The sequence below is a fragment of the Diabrotica undecimpunctata genome, chromosome 7 (genome assembly GCF_040954645.1).
Source record: "Diabrotica undecimpunctata isolate CICGRU chromosome 7, icDiaUnde3, whole genome shotgun sequence".
NCBI lineage: Eukaryota > Metazoa > Arthropoda > Insecta > Coleoptera > Chrysomelidae > Diabrotica > Diabrotica undecimpunctata.
In genome coordinates, this window is record NC_092809.1 from 159,208,289 (window position 1) to 159,228,239 (window position 19,951).

General features: G+C 35.3%; 3 protein-coding genes across 4 annotated transcripts in view; 2 read left to right on the forward strand and 1 right to left on the reverse strand.

The window, feature by feature from the left end:
• LOC140447061 (ras-related and estrogen-regulated growth inhibitor) overlaps positions 1-19,951 on the reverse strand; it is a 110,786-nt gene that overhangs the window by 81,200 nt on the left and 9,635 nt on the right. The gene's annotated exons all lie outside the window — the stretch shown is intronic.
• LOC140447060 (uncharacterized) overlaps positions 1-19,951 on the forward strand; it is a 45,061-nt gene that overhangs the window by 15,354 nt on the left and 9,756 nt on the right. For both annotated transcript variants that reach the window (XM_072539646.1, XM_072539647.1), the window contains 2 exons: positions 2,271-2,342; positions 2,506-2,556. In XM_072539646.1, coding sequence (XP_072395747.1) covers positions 2,271-2,342; positions 2,506-2,556 — 123 coding nt within the window. The remainder of the gene's footprint in view (positions 1-2,270; positions 2,343-2,505; positions 2,557-19,951) is intronic.
• On the forward strand, positions 5,626-7,124 carry LOC140447059 (centrosomin-like). The gene has a single exon (XM_072539645.1). It carries the CDS (start codon positions 5,792-5,794, stop codon positions 6,905-6,907), a length of 1,116 nt encoding a protein of 371 aa, XP_072395746.1. The 5' UTR covers positions 5,626-5,791; the 3' UTR covers positions 6,908-7,124.

Here is a 19,951-nt window from a genome sequence, read left to right on the forward strand (position 1 = left end):
AATAAAACAAAAGAATGAAATAACCACATAACCGGAATGGAGGAGACCCGTGACAAAATAGCAAGAGATTAGTCACCAATCGGCAGAAGAAGTATCAGAGGACCGCGTAAAAGATGAAGTGACAACATTCCATAGAGGTATTAATCCGCCAATGAACAAGCAGAATTGCTTACAAAGAGGAAGAAGAAATTGGTATACAGGCATTCATAGATAGACTACTAGATGTTGAAATGCAAAAGGCTCTCCAATTACATACAACAAAACGCTAAATGGATCACTTATCTCAGGCCAGGATTATGAAGCGGCAGAAAGCATTTCTAGATCTCGCCCAAAATTGAAAGAACTAACATTTCGAAAAAATGAAGAAATCACCACCGCAGATAACCAACAATCTATTTTAACCCACCGCTGTCACCACTGTTACACTTCTTTATAACCCCTTTTATTGAAACAGCAACAATATTACAATACTTGTTAAATTTTAACTGTATTACAAGTATTCAAAAACTAAATTACAAGTGTTCTCGAACTGCCAACTTCCTGATTTCATATACATTTTGTGATGTTTTAGAGGTGTGAGACAAGGGTGTATACTGTCACCAACCCTGTTTAATCTCTATTCCGAAGACGTAATGAATAGTACACTCTCTGAGCAATTTGTAGGTATTAAAAGAAATGGTGTTAGATTAAACAATCTGAGATTTGCCGACGACACCGTTCTGATCGCAGAAACACTTGAAGAGCTACAGACATTGGTGAATAAGATAGCAGACTGCAGCGAAGAATATGGACTATCTTTGAACATAAAGAAAACTAAATTTATGGTAATATCGAAATCAACACAAAATGTCCAAAATTTATATTTACACAATGAAATTATCGATCGAGTTAGCAAATACAAATATTTAGGCACTTTTATAAATGAAGACAACGATAGCTCAGCAGAAATCAAAATAAGAATAGAAAAAGCTAGATCCATATTCACTAAAATGAAGAGAGTGTTCTGCGGAAGAGATTTGAGCCTTGAAATGAAATTTCGCCTGATGAGATGTTACGTACTTTCTGTGCTGTTCTACGGAATGGAGTCATGGACGTTAAAAAAGATTGATACCAAAAAATTAGAGGCATTTGAACTGTGGATGTATCGCAGAATCCTGAGAATATCACGGACCGAGAACATAACAAATGTCGAGGTCTTGAGAAGAATGAATAAAGAAAAGGAAGTCATATTTACGATCAAAAAACGAAAACTGCAATACTTGGGACACATTACAAGAGGCGAAAGATATGAACTGCTTCGAATAATTATGCAAGGGAAAATAGCAGGAAAAAGGTCCATAGGAAGAAGACGAAACTCCTGGCTAAAGAATCTACGGGAATGGTATAGCTGTAGCACAACGAATTGTTTCGGTCAGCAGTTTCGAAAATACGTATAGCCCTGATGATCGCCAACCTTCGGAACGAAGATGGCACTTGAAGAAGAAGAAAATGTTTTAGACTTGACGACACATTTCTGGATTTTTCGTCAAGGGATTTTTTCTACAAGGAATAAACCTTACGGAACGCTCGTAGTACTATTGCTTAATACAGCTGGCGATCTTTGAGGTATTATATCCTTGGCATAGTATAGGCACATTTTCTACTAGTAAGAATAAAGTAAACAAGAAGACAAACGAAAAAATGGATTGTACAGAAGAGGCTTCATAAACATGTAACTCTTTTATGTATACACGTAAACTATAAAGCACACAGAAACAAGAACAGAAGCCAACGAATAAAGAGGAGACCTCGGTCGTGGACTCTGTTTCAGTGCCAAATATTGGTCTTAATAATTTCAATCAGGGTCCTATACATATTTTAACATATCTTTAAATTGTAATAAAACAAAGTGTATGTAAGATATCATCGAAACTTTTTATTAGTTTGAAAGACTTCTCGATGCCATTATGTATGAAATATAAAATGGTCCAAGTCTCTGCGGCGCGGCGGCTTTACTGGATAGCGTGATTGCGAAATGTCTAATTTGTCATTACTCTGGTACACAAATTAGGCGGAATTTGACCAGTGGCCTGAATTATGTTTAAGGACTGATGTGGCTTATTGGCATAGACAACAAAAAAGGGTAAAGAATTTAGAACAGGAAGTTTACACGTTCTTAATCTAATGAAAATACCAAAAAATAAAAAAAATAATATATAATATTTATATTTTATTAATACGTTAAAAACATTTTTAATAAATAACGTAAAATATTCTGTATGTTATTTTAGCTACCGCAAATTGGCAGAAATCAAGGACACTTCCACAAAAGTCTCAAATACGCTGCAGTGAGAGAGAAAGTGGTATATTTTTAATAATTTTTACTTTCAATACTTTTTGCTTTTTGTTGATCTATTTCTTAACTACTACTACGTTGAGTAGATAACCATAAATAATAAATCAATTTAACTAACAAATTTTAAATGCCATGGAAATTCCTTATTCTAAACATTTACTTGCTTTTAGCATGTTTTAGAAGAAAACAACAGAACCAACCCTGCTCTATGAACAAATTAAGTAAGTTATTCATATACTATTATTAGGTGATAATCTACATACTTTACATTGTTACTTTACTATCATTGTGCTTTTGTATATATCTGTATATTGCAAATTTTTCATATTTGCTTTAATGACCACATTAATGTTAAACAACCGAATTCTAAATATTCTCTTCAAACTGATTATTGTTTTCTGTAAGCCAATAGCCAATTTGTCTTTTTTGACACATCCTTGTGAGCAAGTTTCAGTGCCTTAGCCATTAGAAATACCGGATTTTTCTTGAATACTTCCATTGTAATGTTACTGTTACTGTAATCAATAAATTGTTACTTACTATGTCCTGTGCTCTTTGACGCGGTTATTAAGTTCTCAAGTAAATGTTGCTAACATTGTACTGTACAAAGTGTTTAATGGTATAAGTTATATTAGACCACTGATTTAACCAAAATTTATTTCTGATGTTCTGGATTTTCTTTTTTTTCTTCTTTCTATGTAGACATGACTCTGTCTGTTTTTCAATGTTCCTCCAGTAAGTTGTCGTTCCATCGTTTACGTGGTCTTTCTACTTATCGTCTTGTTATTGGGAAACCGACTCTTGTCGTCTTTACTACTCTATTTTGTGTCATTCGGCTTATACGATCGTCTCATTCAACTCTTCTATTTCTTACCCAGTTCTTGATGTTCTCCACCTTGCATCTACGTCGTATATCTGTACATCTAGCTCTATCCCCTAGTGTCTTACCATCAATTTTTCAAAGTGTTTTCATCTCTGCTGTTTCTAACATCCTTTTTGTACTCTCTGTGTTAGGTCTTGTTTCCGCCGTGTATGTCATTATTGTTCTTATGGTCTCATTCAGGCAACTTGCGGCTCTGTTTGCTCTATTTCCTTGACGTTTCACTTCCGTTTAGAGCTTTTCGTAATTAAGTCAATATTCAAGAGCTATATGCCAGCATATATAAGCTTACTTAACAGTTGCCAGCTGAAGTCCGTTTGAAGAGGTCTACCCTCCGGACGCTGGTACTCACGTGAGGCATGGTTATATGTTGTCTGAAGTTAAATCTAATAAAATCTTAAATATCCTTCATTTTTAACAACAATATGTACATTTTTTGGCAGCTTTAACTTTTGTAAAGGGTTTTACCCTAATATCTTGGTTGCTCAGGCATGTTAACCTGCTTTTAACCTGATGATGGAATTATTATTCCGAAAACGTTTGTTATTTTATTGTAGCCCTTCTAAGGGTTTTGTAAATATACCTACTTACAAAGAATTAAACCTCTTTATTTTTTAATAATTAAAATTTATTGAAATTACAAAATTCGCCAATATCACTAAATAAAAGATAATAAAATAAATAATTAATTGCAAAATTTAAATGAAATGCAAATTGCATAATGATATAGATATACAATGGCAAATAAAAACTTTTAGTTTTACAAAAAAACTACTATACAGTATAATAAACTAAACAGTAACTAAACTCCACATGTACTTTTTAAGACACTGTAATGCTTTAACTAAAGAAAAAACGCGGTAAATTGATACAATATCAAAAAAACTCGTTAACTATCCTTACAAATAATGGGCAAAGTATATTACTTTATTAAGAATTCTTTAGCAATATACTGTGTAATGGGTTCGAGCATTCTTGACTACGTCACACGCCTGGGTCAGCTGTCAAATGTCATGCGCAATATCATACCTTGCGTTCATTGTACCAAGTGTTTTCCCCAATTTAGTTGATTGCCTATGTGGATACGCAGATATTTGATAACGTTCCTAACAGGTAGTAATTTTCGATTAAATAACAATATGCCTTGTCCCGTAACAATCCAAACTACGATAGAGTTTATAAAATTATACCAATAATTGACTACCTCAATAGAGCATTTTCAGACTGAATTCCTTTCGAACAATATTTGTCGGTCGATGAGCAAATCTGTTTTACCAATTCTAGGCACTATATGAAGCAGTAATTACCTACTAAACATGCCACATAAATGGGGTTTTAAATTGTTTGTCTTATTCAGTAGCTCTGGATATGCTTACCTTATAGAATTAAGGAGAAGTTAATGATCAAAAAGAAAGACCTGCTTTTAAACCTGACCTAGAAGCAACTGCAAATGTGGTGAGATTGGCTAGAATTATTGGCCCAGAAAAATGAATTATAGGCTTTACATATTTTAAAAATTATTATTCTTATATAACTCTCCTTGTATATTTTTCTTAACAAGGTATTCACAGTTTAGGAATCGGAATACGATTCCAAATTGTAAGCTTCCATATGAAAAGGCTACGAAAAATTAAAAAATAGGAACTAGTGTCGAGTTTGTTGGTATGTGCGATGGTGTGGCAATAAGTTAGCTTAGTTTGATAAGATAACAAATAAGTCACATTTGTATCAACTTTTGCTAAAACTACTGCCAAGAGATATGACAAGAAAGAAAAGAGAATAAAATAAGTAAGTTTTCCATATGTTGTACAATAATACAACCGTAATATTGGCGGTATCGATTTGTTGGATAGAAATATGGGACGAAATAAAATTATTCTAAGGAGTAAAAAATGGTATTTTAGAATATTTTACCATCTACTAGATCTAACCGTTGCTAATAGTCGGATTCTTTAGCTGAATTTAGCTAAACATAGAATTGTTGCGAAGTTTAAAATCACACAGTCTCAGTTTAGAACACAACTGGCAAAAGCATTATGTAGTACAGGAGATCGATTCATGATTGCAAAGAGGACAAGTGAAACTGAGAAGGCGCTACAACTAAAGAAGAGAAAGGGTTCAGCATAGGTGATGCCAGTAAAGAATGTTTAAATGGATGGAATTCACCATTGGCCTGTATGGTCCGAGAAACAAATAAGGTGCAAATTTCCACAGTGCAATGGCTATACACATGTATTCTGCGAAAAGTGTGGTGTAGCAACTATTCAAACACTACTCAAACTATTTTAAAAAAATTTTCAAATTGCTTGAATTTAATTCGTTTCTATTACGAATAAAACAGACCACAAAAAAATATAAAACAACTCTTTAGGTGTAATCCTAATATCATAATAAACGTCAATATGTTGACACTACTTACTGTCTCCGAAAAGTCAGTTTTCATAAAATTTCATGTAACCATTTTTAAAACAATCCACGAAATCATTTTAATTTTAAAGACAGTCATTTAGTGGATTTCAACCAAAGTTATACGTTATGTCCCATGTTGATTTTTGATAAAATAATATACATATAAAATGGAATTAACCGATAATATAGAAAATTCAGACTCAAAGATATTCACATTTAGTTCTCATACCTCTTCAGACTGTGGAGATGGAGACTTCGATACGGATGAAATTACTAATGTTAGGGAGCTTTCGTACCAAACTAGTTTTATGCGTCCCCGGTCTACCATGGAGTTCGAAGAGGAACTTTCCAACCTCAAAAAGGAAAATTTTAATCTTAAATTAAGGATATATTTTTTAGAAGAAAAGATGGGTAGCAGTTTTACATTAGATAAAGATAATGTGGTAAAACAGTATATAGAATTACAAGTAAGTTATGCTAACTTAAAAGAAGAACTTAGAGAGAAACAAGATCTTTTGTGTCAAGCTGTTAAAGCCATAGAGATAGATGATAATGAACATAAAAAATATGTAGCTAATAAGGATGAGCAACTATTTATGTTACAACAAGAAATAGAAGAGCTTAGAACTCAATTGCAGGATACAAAGTACGAAATCGATGGTGGGTATTTTAGCAGTAATACTACAAATAATACGAATAACGAACTTGAACAAAAAATAAGAATACTAGAACAAGAACTTCAATTAGAAAAAGAGAACAATGCTTCCTTGCAGTTTGTAATCAGTCAAATTGAAACTTTAAAAAGTCGTTGTGACAATATGCATAAGGAACTTCAAGCCAAAGAGGCAATACTAGAAACCTTGAAAACTGAAAATATAGCCTTGAATTCTAGAATTTCTACATATGCCATTCAGATGAAAGATACTCAACAGAAGTTGGACTTTACATTTAAAGAAAACCAAAAACTGACTACAAAGATTATTTTAGATCGCAAAAAATTTGATGAACTATTATCAAATTATAAAGAACTTAATAGTAACTATAGTTACACTAAAGCAGAACTCGAAAGAGAACGCAAAGAATTAGAAACGATGAAATTGGGGTATGACAAGAAAATATGCGAATTAGAAAAGGAAAATAATACACTTAGGTTGAAAATTAGAGACCTGCGATTAAAATTAGATGCGTCGTTAACAGAAATTAAGAAAAATCAAAATCTAGCGTTCAGAACTCAACAACACTTACAAGAATTAAGAAAAAGAACACATTACATGTACAAATAAACTGTTGACTTACCATTCAAGTCAGTCAAGTACTTCCTTGACATTTGTAGAAGTAAAAAATTCTCGTGATTTTGATATATACTTTTGACATCCAATAGCAAATAATATAGAAGTTAACAGTGTAAGCCCAAGAATCCGTATTTCTGTGACATTATAATATAAATAAAGTCAATAAATATATAATATACTATACATATTGACTTCAATAAATACGCAAATAAATATATTATTACTTAAAAACTTCAGTGATTTATGCTTTATTTTTTTCTAAATTCTGCATACCGAAAATCACATTTCCTGTGATTATCTAATTTATTATCTACTTTAATTTAAATTTTATTAGTCTCTTTATTTATACTTAATGGTACCTTAAAAATATAAAGAAAGCCATAACCTCGATAAAAAAATTCTAAAAAAAAACATAAAATTAGTTGATTTGAAAAAGAGAAAACTTTTTAAGGTACGTTCTGCATATGCAAAAACTATATCCCAGTCTTCACCTCTTCTAGTTCCAGAAGTTCCAGAACGAAATGGTGTTGCACAGAATGGGAAGAGACAGAGAAATTTTGACCACCATTAAAAGGCGAAAGACAGCATATTTGGGGCACATACTTAAAAATGATAAGTACGAGTTGCTGCAACGATAATGAAGGGTAAAATTGAAGGAAAAAGGGGTCCTGCTATAGAAAATGTCACACTGAGAGTGCAGTACGGGTATATAAAAAATAAAAATAAAAATAAAAATAAAAATAAAAAATAAAAACGTTTTAAAACGTTAAAAAAAAAAAATTTACATGTCGTTCATTTCATTCATTTTAGCCTTCTTTCTTCTTTCTTCGGCGTCCCGCTCTTGCACCGCCAGCTTCTTGATGATTTGACCTCTCGGCATTCTGGACATCTTTGTGTGGATTTATCCTCGTCTTCTTCTGTAGGTACTAATTTAAGGCACCGTACCTACTTCCCTACATGGCTGTTTTCCGGCAACCATCCGGCTAGACCCTGATCAGATGGTCGATCAGTCTATGGGTAGATCTATGCATCCTCTAGATCCTGTTATTCTCTAGGATGCCCCTGGTCTTATGGAGTCTTCTTGTGGCCTGGTGGAAGAAATACCTGGTCCTTTTCTCGGCCACCTCCCTCAGTGGTGTGTACTGGAGCCTTTCTCTGATGGTTGCGTTCGTGATTCTGTTCTCCCATGATGTTCCGTCGATGATCCGGTAGCATGATGTTTCCGTGGCTTCTAATCTTCTCCAGTGTGTCTCTGCTATGGAACTCCACACTGGTACAGCATATAGCATCACCGATCTAACATAGGCCTGGTATAACTGAATCTTCTTGGCCTTGGACAGTGGACTGGTCCTAAAAATGAAAGGGAGAATTAGTCTTTTAGCTGCATTAGCTTTTACCTTAGTTTTTTGGGCATGCACCCGGAAGTTGAGTCTTCTGTCGAGGTGGACTCCTAGGTACTTGACTGAATCTTCTTCCTGGATCCTGTTGCCTCCTACTCTGATTTGGTTTCGTGGTGGTCTGGAACTCTGGCTGAAGACTATGAATTGCGTCTTTTAGGAGTTGATTTTTATCTTCCATTTTTCGGTGTATCTCGTGATTTTGTCCAAGTGGTTTTCCATGTCCCTGATTATTCTTCCTTCGTCTTTTCCGGATGCATACACTGCTGTGTCGTCTGCATAAAGAGCTATTGAAGTTCTTGGATCTGTAGGTAGATCTGAAACAAAAATGTTATATAAAATTGGCAATAAAATGCTGCCCTGATGCATTCTGGTCTTTTGGTCCGCTGATACTTGGAATGTTCTGTTGGACAGATAAGTGTCACAGATGTTGATGAGGTAGTGTGGTAGCCTAGCTTTGTCCATCTTGAAGATTAGTGCCTTTTTTCAAACCGTGTCATATGCTTTTTCTATGTCCAGTATGGCTAGTCCTGTCCTTTGTTTCCTGTTGAATTTTATTTTGGTGTCGCTGATGATTCTTGTGTGCTTCATCAGTCTGAGAGTGCAGTACGGGTAAGATACGGCAATGCTTTTCTTATGGAGGATAAACGCGCAGGGTTGTCGGTTTTCTCCAGCTGTTGATTGCTCATTGTCTCACAGGACCGGCTTGGATAAAATGCATCTGCCGGCAGTACGAGTAAAATATTTTATATCATGTATACGTATACAGTAGAATAAAAAGGCATTGATGAGTTATTGACAACGAAAACTATGAATTTTGCATATAAAACGTCAACATGAGATATACAATTGAATCATATTCATAAGAGTAACATTAGAACACCTCTTTACAAGAACAACATACAATAACTGTAGTTTTAATGTTTTACATAAAATAGGAAAAACCTACATAATTTCTAGGAAAGAATTTGGAAACTTGGATGATATTATTTATAGATATTATATATGGATTTGCTTGATATGCACTTCGCTTGTGCCGCTGGTGAATAATCAAACTCCGTGCGAAAACAAAACTGATTTTATTTTGAATTACACAATACATGAATATATAAACGCTTATTAAGTATTATGTCCGCTCGCTCTGAATGCTGTGTCACCGATCTCGTCTCGTATTTGAGTGCCGTCTGTCGTCTTTGGGGTGCTTTAAGGGACTCGCCTTATCTTCACATATGGCATAATATATCTCCCTACGCCACTATGTTGCCGGATTGTAAAATGCATAAATAAACTCGAATTGGATAGAGGCGTGAACATGGCCCCCGCCTTGGCAAACACTGCCAACAAAATCGTCTGCTAATGCTAAATGTTCAAATGTTTAAACTACACTTAGTCCGAAACGGGTAGCGGACACACCTTGGAAAAAGAACGAGTTATGATACCATTGTCTGTCTTTATCCTAAAAACTCTGGCTACACCATCACTGCCGCGTAAAAGTTCGATCACGCGACCTAACTTCCACCTTAATGGAGGTAAATTGTCCTCTTTTATGAGCACTAACGTGTTTTCCACAACTTCACCGTTAGTAGTAGTCCATTTCGTGCGTTTTTGTAGTTCGGAGATGTATTCTTTGTTCCATCGTTCCCATATATGCTGAGAAAGCTGCTGAATATGCTGGAATTTTGAGAGCCGATTAACTGGAACATGACGCAAATCTGGATCTGGATTGGTAATAAGTGGTCTTCCGATGAGAAAATGTGCAGGGGTTAATGGGGAGAGATCATTTGGATCACAGGATAAAGGATGAATCGGTCGGGAATTTATTATAGCTTCAATCTGCACAAGCAACGAATAAAATTCCTCGAACGTTAAGTGCGCGTTTCCCAAAACCCTATGCAAATGATGCTTAACTGTTTTTACTCCGCTTTCCCACAGTCCGCCAAAATGTGGAGAATAGGGAGGTATGAAGGACCACGAAATATTATTCTTTAGCAAGGATTCTCTTATCGCGGGAGTGTGCTGCTCTAAAAATTTGCTTAACAATTTTAACTCCGAACTAGCTGCTATAAAATTGGTTCCATTGTCGGAGACCATCTTTTGAGGCTTGCCTCTTCGCGCAATAAATCTTTTAAAGGCCAACAGAAATGATTCCTTAGACAGTTCTGTAACTAATTCTAAATGTATGGCCTTCGTACAAAAACAAATAAAAAGACACATGTAACTCTTTATTAGTTTACAACCTCGACCCTTTCTATCGCGAATTAAGAAAGGGCCCGCATAATCTACACCTGTTACAATAAACGGTGGGCCACCTGCGAGACGCTGGGCAGGTAGGTCACCCATTATTGGCTGAATGGATTTAGATTTTAATCTAAAACATTTTACACATTTGTGTACGGTACGTCGCGCTAAATTTCTTCCTGATAACGGCCAGAAAGTTTCTCTTATAGTTGCAAGTAAAAGCTGAGGACCAGCATGCATAAGATCCTTGTGAAAATGATTAAATATTAACGACGTAACTATATGATCTGCCGCTAAAATGATGGGATGTTTTTTGTCATACGTAAATTAGGAATGCTTTAAACGCCCGCCTACTCTCATGATGCCCTGATCATCAAGAAATGGAGATAAATTTATAAGTTTGCTGTTTTTATCTAAAGATCCCTTTTGGTTCAAATGCTTTATTTCGTTCGAAAATGACTGTGATTGACACAGTTTTGGAATACGATTAAATGCAGAATGTATTTCATCCAAAGAAAGGGGTTCAGAAGTTCTTTCCTTATTTTTGCACATGCGGATGAATCTGAACACATATGCAGCGGTTCTTTTTAAACGTAAAATATTAGAGAAGCGCTCAAATGAAAATACTTCCGTATTCTGTGTTTCATCAAGTTTATTCGTAAAAACCTTTATGTTTTTCCTTGTTTCGCTTGTTTCAGTAGGGACAACTTGTAAATTTGGCCATTTATCTAAATCTTGCACGATCCACTCCGGTCCATGCCACCATAAGTTGCACTCCATTATTTTATCTGGTTCCACGCCTCTGGACACTAGATCTGCAGGATTATCCTTGCCTGGCACATGACGCCACTGCGCAAACGAAGTGGTTTCCTGGATCTCTGCTACGCGGTTACTAACAAACGTCTTCAATGCATTGGCTGCTGTTTTCAACCAACTAAGTACTATCGATGAATCTGTCCAGAGGTAACACGTATCAAATTGCACATTTAATGAATTTTTGACCTTATTGGTCAAACGCGATAAAATTACTGCTCCACAGAGCTCTAAACGCGGCAAGGTAACTGGCTTTAAGGGCGCAACCTTGCTTTTTGCACATAGTAAGAATGAATATGACCTGCCTAACGAATCGGTAGATTTAATGAATATGCAAGCACCGTACGCCTTTTCTGAGGAGTCGCAAAATCCATGAAGTTCTAGTTTGACTTTACTAAAACATATAACATGCCGAGGTATTTTTAAATTGTTTAAGCTTCCTAATTTATTCCTAAACTGTAAATAATTATTTGCTAAATGCTCCGGTATGGGATCATCCCATGAAAGACGCTCGAGCCATAGTTGTTGTAACATAATTTTCGCTATGATGGTACACGCACTTAATAGACCCAAGGGATCAAAAATTTGAGCTATGTCCGATAATAAAGTTCGCTTTGTGATTATATGGCCTAGAGATGAACTTATGCTATAAAACATAGTATCTGATTGCGGTGAGTACAATAATCCCAAATTTTTCGCCTTCTCGTTTTCACCGAATTGAATAACGGAACCCGTAGTTGAATTATCCGGTATATCTCTTAATATTTCAGGATCATTTGAATAGAATTTACGCAATGTAAATCCTCCGCCTTTGAGGACCTCAAAAAGTTGTTTACATGCTTCGCGCGCTTTCTGTTTTGAATCAAAACCTGTCAAAAGGTCGTCCACATAAAAATCGGATTTAATAATGCTAGCAATGTTAGGATTTTTAGCTTCTTGCTCCTCTGCCAATGTCATTAGACATTTAATCGCTAAGTAAGAAGAGCATTTCATACCGTACGTAACTGTTTGTAACTGAAATATTTCAATCGGTTCTTCCGGATTATTTCGCCATAAGATACATTGTAAGGATTTTTGATCATCTGCAACCAATACCTGACGGTACATTTTTTCTATATCCGCACTAACTACATATAAGTGTGTTCTAAAACGCAATAAAATGGAGAGTAAATCATTTTGTAAGGTTGGTCCGGCCATTTGAATACTATTTAATGAAATGCCGTTTGTAGTTGGCGCACTACAATCGAACACAACGCGCAAACGTGTCGTCAAAGAATTTTCTTTTAAAACTGGATGATGTGGCATAAAATAAAATGTAGTATTTACCCTAAAGTCTGTTGCCGCTTCCGTAATTCTGCATAAACCTTTCATATGTCCTAACTCTTTATATTCCTGGATGAATTCGCTATAAAGAGTTTTAAGATTGGCATCTTTATTCAATTTACGCTCGAGATTTAAAAATCTATTTTTTGCTTGACGAAATGAATCACCGAGTGAACTTATCGATTCCTTGAATGGCAATGATACTATGAATTTGCCTGTCGCGTCGCGTTTCACCGTATCTTCGAAGTGTTTTTCGCATGCAATTTCTTCGCCCGAGAGTGCAGGTTTTCCATTGAAAACCTCTTCAAGTTCCCAGAACTTACTTAGCTGTTCTGTAACTTCGATTGTGTTTGTGAAATTACACTTAGTTATTCGCTTTTCTGATGCTTTGTTTTGGCTGATATACGGCCCTGCTATGATCCAGCCAAACATTGTTTCTTGCATGAATGGTTTATTTTTACCTAAACTAATTCTGTTTGTGCCCAGTATTTGCCAAAATAGATCACTTCCTATCAACAATTCGACCTTTTGTGGTTTATGAAAATGATTATCCGCTAATTTTAAATGTTTAGGTATGTGCAAATCGCTAATGTTTAATTCAGATGCCGGCACGCACCCCGTAATTTCTGGTATTACGAAACAATTTAAAGTTTTATGAAAAGTTATATCGCTACGCGACTGTATATTTATTTCGCATTTGAATCGAACGGGAGATGCAGTATTATTTATGCCCATTACTGATATGTTCGCGCTTGTCGTTTTTAATCTAAGTTTATCGCATAAATTTTCGGTTATGAATGAGCTTTGTGAACCGCAATCTAACAAAGCTCGCACTATGTATGCCTTACCTTGGCTGTCAAAAATATTAACTAATACTGTGGACAGTATAGTTTGATCTGCAGCGCTAACTGCCGAAACTGACAAATTGGTAGTGTTTAAACTACCTTGTATATTATCTGCAGATCGTATATCGCTCGCGTTTTCTACCGGTTGATGAACTAAAGCTGCGTTCTGTTCGCTTGACCTATCTGGATGCAATAACGTATGGTGTTTTGAAGCACATTTCTTGCATGTTGATTGTCTACACCGCTTATAGAAATGTCCAGGTTTAAGACAATTCGTGCAAAGATTGACCTGTCTTACTTTATCAAACCTGTCCCTAGATGAAAGTTTTGAAAACTCGCCGCATTGATAAATGTTGTGTTCCCTTTTGCAAATAGGGCAACACTGTGTGTTATCCGATTTATTTAAAGTTCCCTGTGATGAATATAGACCGCGAATGTTATGTGAATATTTCGTATTCCGTGAATAAGCGCCCGCCTGGGAAATATTCCGTGTATTTTGTTTTTCAGCTTGATTTACCTCAAGAGATTCTAAGAGGTCCGCCCTTGATTTTAAAAACGTTTTAAAATCATCAAAACTAGGAATTTCATTATGTGTCTTGCTGTTCTCCCATGCGCGTAAAGTCGATGTATCGAACTTACAAGAAATAATATGAATAAGGAGTATGTCCCACGAATCAGTAGGTAGCCCTAGCTGCTTTAACGCGTATAAATGCTTCGAAAAAATGTCAACTAATTGCCGCAATCTATTAGATGACTCTTTATGTATTGGCTCTATATTAAATAAGGCATTAATATAATTGGAAATTAATAATCTCTTATTATCGTACCTTTCCCTAATTAATTTCCACGCAACTGCATAGTTTTCGGCGGTAAACTCTAATGTTCGTATGACCTGCGCCGCACCGCCCTGTAATGAACTTCGTAAATAATGAAAACGCCTTATATTGTCTAAGTACTCATTTCTGTTAACTAAAGATTCAAAAAGATCTGCAAAATCTAACCAATTATTATAATTACCATCAAATTTTGGTAACTCGATAGGTTTAAGCTCAATACAATGCCCTGTATATGAATTCTTAGAGCGCTCACTTGCTTTATCGCTTTCTATACAAGCTACTTGTTGATTATCGCGAATGATTTTTCGCGCTACCGCTAATTGTGAATAATATTTGTTATAGAATTCTTCGCGTTCCGTATATTCATCCTCTAATAATTCAAATTGAACCGTATTTTCTATTTGCCCCTGAACTTCATCGAATTCGCCCTGTAAATGTTCTATATTATTTACCATTTCAATAGCCTGTAATACTTCTAAATCTGAAATCGTTTCACCCTTAGTCATTTTATCATTTAACGCTAATATAAATTTCGAAAATATTGTGAGTTTGCATTTAAAACCGCCCCTTTTTCGCTTTAAATTCTCCATAATTTTATAATGAATTATACAGTAAACAGAAACAGATTATAAATCGCTTGATATTCGACCCTAACGTTCTCAGAATTATCACATGTGCAGAATAAAGGTACAAAGACTGATAAATAAAAGGAAATGTGAAATGGATATGCTCACCAAAATATTGTATGTTTATTCTAACAGCTCTAGCCTCCTGGCGCCAAGGATCTGCCTCAACTCGTATTCACAGATTTTAAACCCACAGTTGTCCAATTATGTAACTGTCTTAAGAACAACGTTCGACAGTCTATAACGCGCTCGGGCCACTATGAATGCACTATTTCGCCCGCTAATATGATGACACAAATATGAGTTCGGAATTCGGTGAATTTACACTGTTTTAACACAAAAATTTGATGATTCGGCTCGAATAGACCATGGATTTGCCTGATATGCACTTCGCTTGTGCCGCTGGTGAATAATCAAACTCCGTGCGAAAACAAAACTGATTTTATTTTGAATTACACAATACATGAATATATAAACGCTTATTAAGTATTATGTCCGCTCGCTCTGAATGCTGTGTCACCGATCTCGTCTCGTATTTGAGTGCCGTCTGTCGTCTTTGGGGTGCTTTAAGGGACTCGCCTTATCTTCACATATGGCATAATATATCTCCCTACGCCACTATGTTGCCGGATTGTAAAATGCATAAATAAACTCGAATTGGATAGAGGCGTGAACAATATATAATATTCAAATTTCCAATTCTTTCATAGAAATTAGATTTTTTATATTGTATGTAAAATATTAAAAATACAGTTATGTTGTTTCTATAAATAGGTCTTCATTTCTTTTTTAAAACTTCTGCTACAAATTACCATCATTAACATAATCACCTAAATATGGCCATAAACTTGTTTGTCATAATTAGTATTTGATAAACTCCAAGCTTTCCCTATTTCACCCCCTACCCATCCTTAGGCTGAAAGTGCTTTTGGAAAACGAAACTACACTTTAAAATTAAGTTCGAGTTTCAACAGAGAGCATGGAGTCCCATAAGTTTAAATCCGGTGAATTATTTAACGGTTGCGCTAAACTCGTAGTGTTAAATGTGTTGTGTTTTTTACAAAATACGGAACAACTTAATGTAAGTGCTGCTGTAAGACGTACTTCGTTGATGACTGGTGTTAGCGAAAGAAGCATTTACAATTTCAAAAAAGAAAAAGAACAGAGTGGAACGTTGAAATCACCAAAAAAAACGTAAAAAACGAGTGTGTCAATCAAATTCTAGAATATTCACATATGACGAGGGTGTAAGAAGTATTCTACGGAAAATTTTTCATTGTGAATTTTTCATGAAAAATTTGCCGCCATTCTTAAAGCATATACATAACTTCATACAAGATAATGAGAATATACAGCCGTTGTCTCTTTCTACTTTATACAGACTTCTGAAAGATATTGGATTTGTTTATAAGAAACGTGGCCGAAGAAGCATTATGGTGGAGCGAGAGGATATTATTCATTGGCGCCATAATTATTTGAGAACTATACGACGTTTGCGAAAAGACCATTGCAATATCATAAATTTTGACGAATCGTGGGTTAATGTTGGCCAATCTATAAATTACGAATGGTGCGATACTACGATACAAAACAGTCGTGATGCTTTTCTCAAAGGTAAGTTCTCAAGTACTGGCTTGAAAGCCTACTAAACGAGGTCCACGATATGTTTTATTGCATGCAGGTTTTTCAGGAGGTTTCCTTCCTGGCACACAGCGTGTTTTTCTGGCAAAGAAAAATGATGGCGACTATCACGAATGAAATGGTTGCCGCATATTTTGAGTCGTGGTTTAAGTTGACATTAATATCAAGTTTACCAAATAATGGTCGCAGGAATGTCATTGTAATGGACAATGCATCGTACCACTCCCGTAAAGAGAGATTCCCTAACAATTCCTGAAATAAAGCTGCAATCAAGGAATGTCTAGTGGAAAAAGACATTTTTTTCGAGGAGTGTTATTTGAAATCCGAGCTATTAGAAGCAGCGCGTGCTTTTAAAGATCAATACGATAAGTATCATCTTTATGAGTATGCTTCACAACATAATGTTTATATTTTAAGGCTTCCTTCATATCACTGCGAATTGAATCCTATAGAAATGGTGTGGAACCAAGTTAAGCGATATGTAGGTACCCATAATACCACTTTTAAAAACGACGAGGTACGCCAGTTGATCGACGACGGTTTCGCACGCGTCACAGAGCAAAATTGGCGCAATTATGTCACTCATGTTGTTGAGAAAACGGAAACTGAGATGTGGACTGCGGACAACCTGCAAGATGACGTAGACCAATTGATAATACACGCGAACACAGGGGAGAGTAGCGAAAGCGAATCCGACATCTCGGATGTAGAGGACGACTTTAGTATAATTAATTGAATATCTGTGAGTAACCTCGATTATTTTACACTGTATATCCAATAAAAAGGAATTACCAGTCCAATCAGAGTATGGGCTTTTCGGATATTGGGCTGGGTGCACGGAAATCGAGTTCCCGGAGGTTCCACCCTGTATATTTATAGCTATCAAGAAATGTAATTTAAAATATATTTGTTAGTTTAATAAAGTATAAATATAATATAATGTTAAATAACTTACACTATAAACCTTATACCTGCTCATCTGGTCAAGTGTGGGCAAGGAAAACCATTATCCCATATGGAATAACACAAGGTTTCGCTGAAAACTACCAGGTTGCTATACCAAGGAACTAGGTAAACTTATGTTGTGTGTAAAAAATGCGAGACTGCATTATGTTTTAACAAGGACAAAAACTGCACTTCAGATTTCCACAAAAAAAAATTTCATAGTAGGTGTTAAAATTTCGCAGTGATTCAAGTGCGGAACTTGTTTTTTTAATAACATCGCCGGGATTAAAAAATGTGCAAAGCTTTTTCGATATTCCCGTTCCTGATAATTTTTCACATATTTACAAAAGAAAAAGTTTTTCTTGGATATTGGGCTGGGTGCACGGAAATCGAATTACCGGAGGTTCCACCCGGTATATTTATAGCTATCAAGAAATGTAATTTAAAATACATTTGTTAGTTTAATAAAGTATACAGTTTTATAATAAAATTCTCGCTAAAAACTTAAGGTCTTTTTATTCAAATTCATGCCTCTTATTTGGCTACTTGAAGGCAATTATTTTATCAATATATTATTTTATAATAAATAACAGAGCCCGGCGTAGAGATCTGGGTACGGTTCTGTGACTACCACTTGGACCTGTTTGTATCGCCAAGCACAAGGCGTGAAATCCGGCAATTGTGCATTCCTATATTAGCCGTACTGCACTCTCGGTGTGACATTTTCTATAGACGACAAATATGCTGAATGAAAAACATTCGCGATTGGACCGGGTTAAACACACAGTCGCTCTTAAGAAAAGCAGAAGATAGAGATTAGTGGAGACGGCACTAGAAGAAGAAGATATATGTTTTCCATTCGTCGTTTACTTTTTCTAATATTGTCAGAACCCAGGATTCTATCATTCATGCTTGTTAGTATGCCACACTGTCTATTATTTATATTTCTAGTTGGTTTCTTTATCTTCTTGTGGAGTTTGTTACCGTGTTTTTTCTGTGAGTCTTCTAACTCTTCACATATTTCTGTAAGCCACTTTTTATTTATCTCCACTATCTTTTTTCTGATTTGTTTTTGTATTTTTTTATATTTAATGTTATCTTTATTCTTGTGTTGGCTTCTTAAATTCATCATTTCTAATATTTTATCAGCCATCCATGGTTTTTTTGCCTATTGGTTTGTATTTTTTAGATTTAGTTTGTTAAATTATTGTTTTTAATTCAGACCACAACTCGTCAGGATCTTCTATCTCTCCACTTTCCGTATTTCTAACTTTAAGTTTTCAACATTTTTAATTAATATGACGTGTTACACTTTCCTGCGTTTCTTCGTTCTTCAGCAACTGTATGTCTGGTTTTCGTTCTTTTGTGTTTTGATTCATTTTAGTTTAGTTTAAAATTGCACGCTGGAGAAGGCTTTTGCACTTATAATGCTATTGTAGTATCTGATTTCTGATGCAATTGTCTTTATTGTCTTGTGCCAAATTTCACGTATTTAATATACGAGCTGGTAGTTTGAACCATGTATTCATAACAATTATGTTCTGTTCTTGACAGAACTAAAGAAGTCTGTCGCCTCTTTCATTTTATAGTTCCAGTTTATTATCACCAATTTGCCTTTTCCCATTTTTGCATTGAGATCTCCCATTATGGTTATTCCATGTTTTTTTTTGTGCGCAGCATTACAACTTGTAGATCTCTATAGAACTGATTAATTTTAATATGAGGTTTATCTGTTGTAGAAGCATAGCCTTGTATAATATTGATGTTAATTGGGTTTCCTTGCAGTTGTAGAAGTATCATACGATCTGATTGATAGACCAAATTTTTAACGCTTTTTTATAAAGCTTCGCTTATTGTGATTCCGACACAATTCCGGTTATGTTTTTGGTTATTACCTAAGTAATATAATATCTTCTTGTCAATATTTAACCTTTTCATTTTTTTGCTGATCTTGGGGATTTTTCTTGTCTTAAACATGCTATTAATAGTCGAACTGCCGATCTACATAATTGATTTGTTTTTGGTTTTTTTCACTTTCAGGTGGTTCCTAGCTCTCTTAACGGAGATTCTTAGCATCCCTGGCCATCTGTTGGTCACGGAGTGCCGTTTTGTAATAATCTCCTTATTTTAATTTTTAAATTTTAATTTAAATTTTATTAAAATCAGTTATTGTGTTTTAATCCCATTTTTTTTTATTTAGCTTTACCGACGGGCGAACTTTCGACACCAAATTGCCTTTGTACCTGGGGTAATCGAAGGGTCAAATTTTATTATAGGAAATTTCGACACCGCGGCGGAAAGCGGGTAGGTAGGTAATTAGCGGCGATGGACATTTGCACCCAAGCAGGACAAGCGGGTTTTCCCAATATTT

Excerpts from the sequence above, each read along its gene's own strand:
- LOC140447059 (XM_072539645.1), top strand. The coding sequence starts at position 5,792 with ATGGAATTAACCGATAATATAGAAAATTCAGACTCAAAGATATTCACA.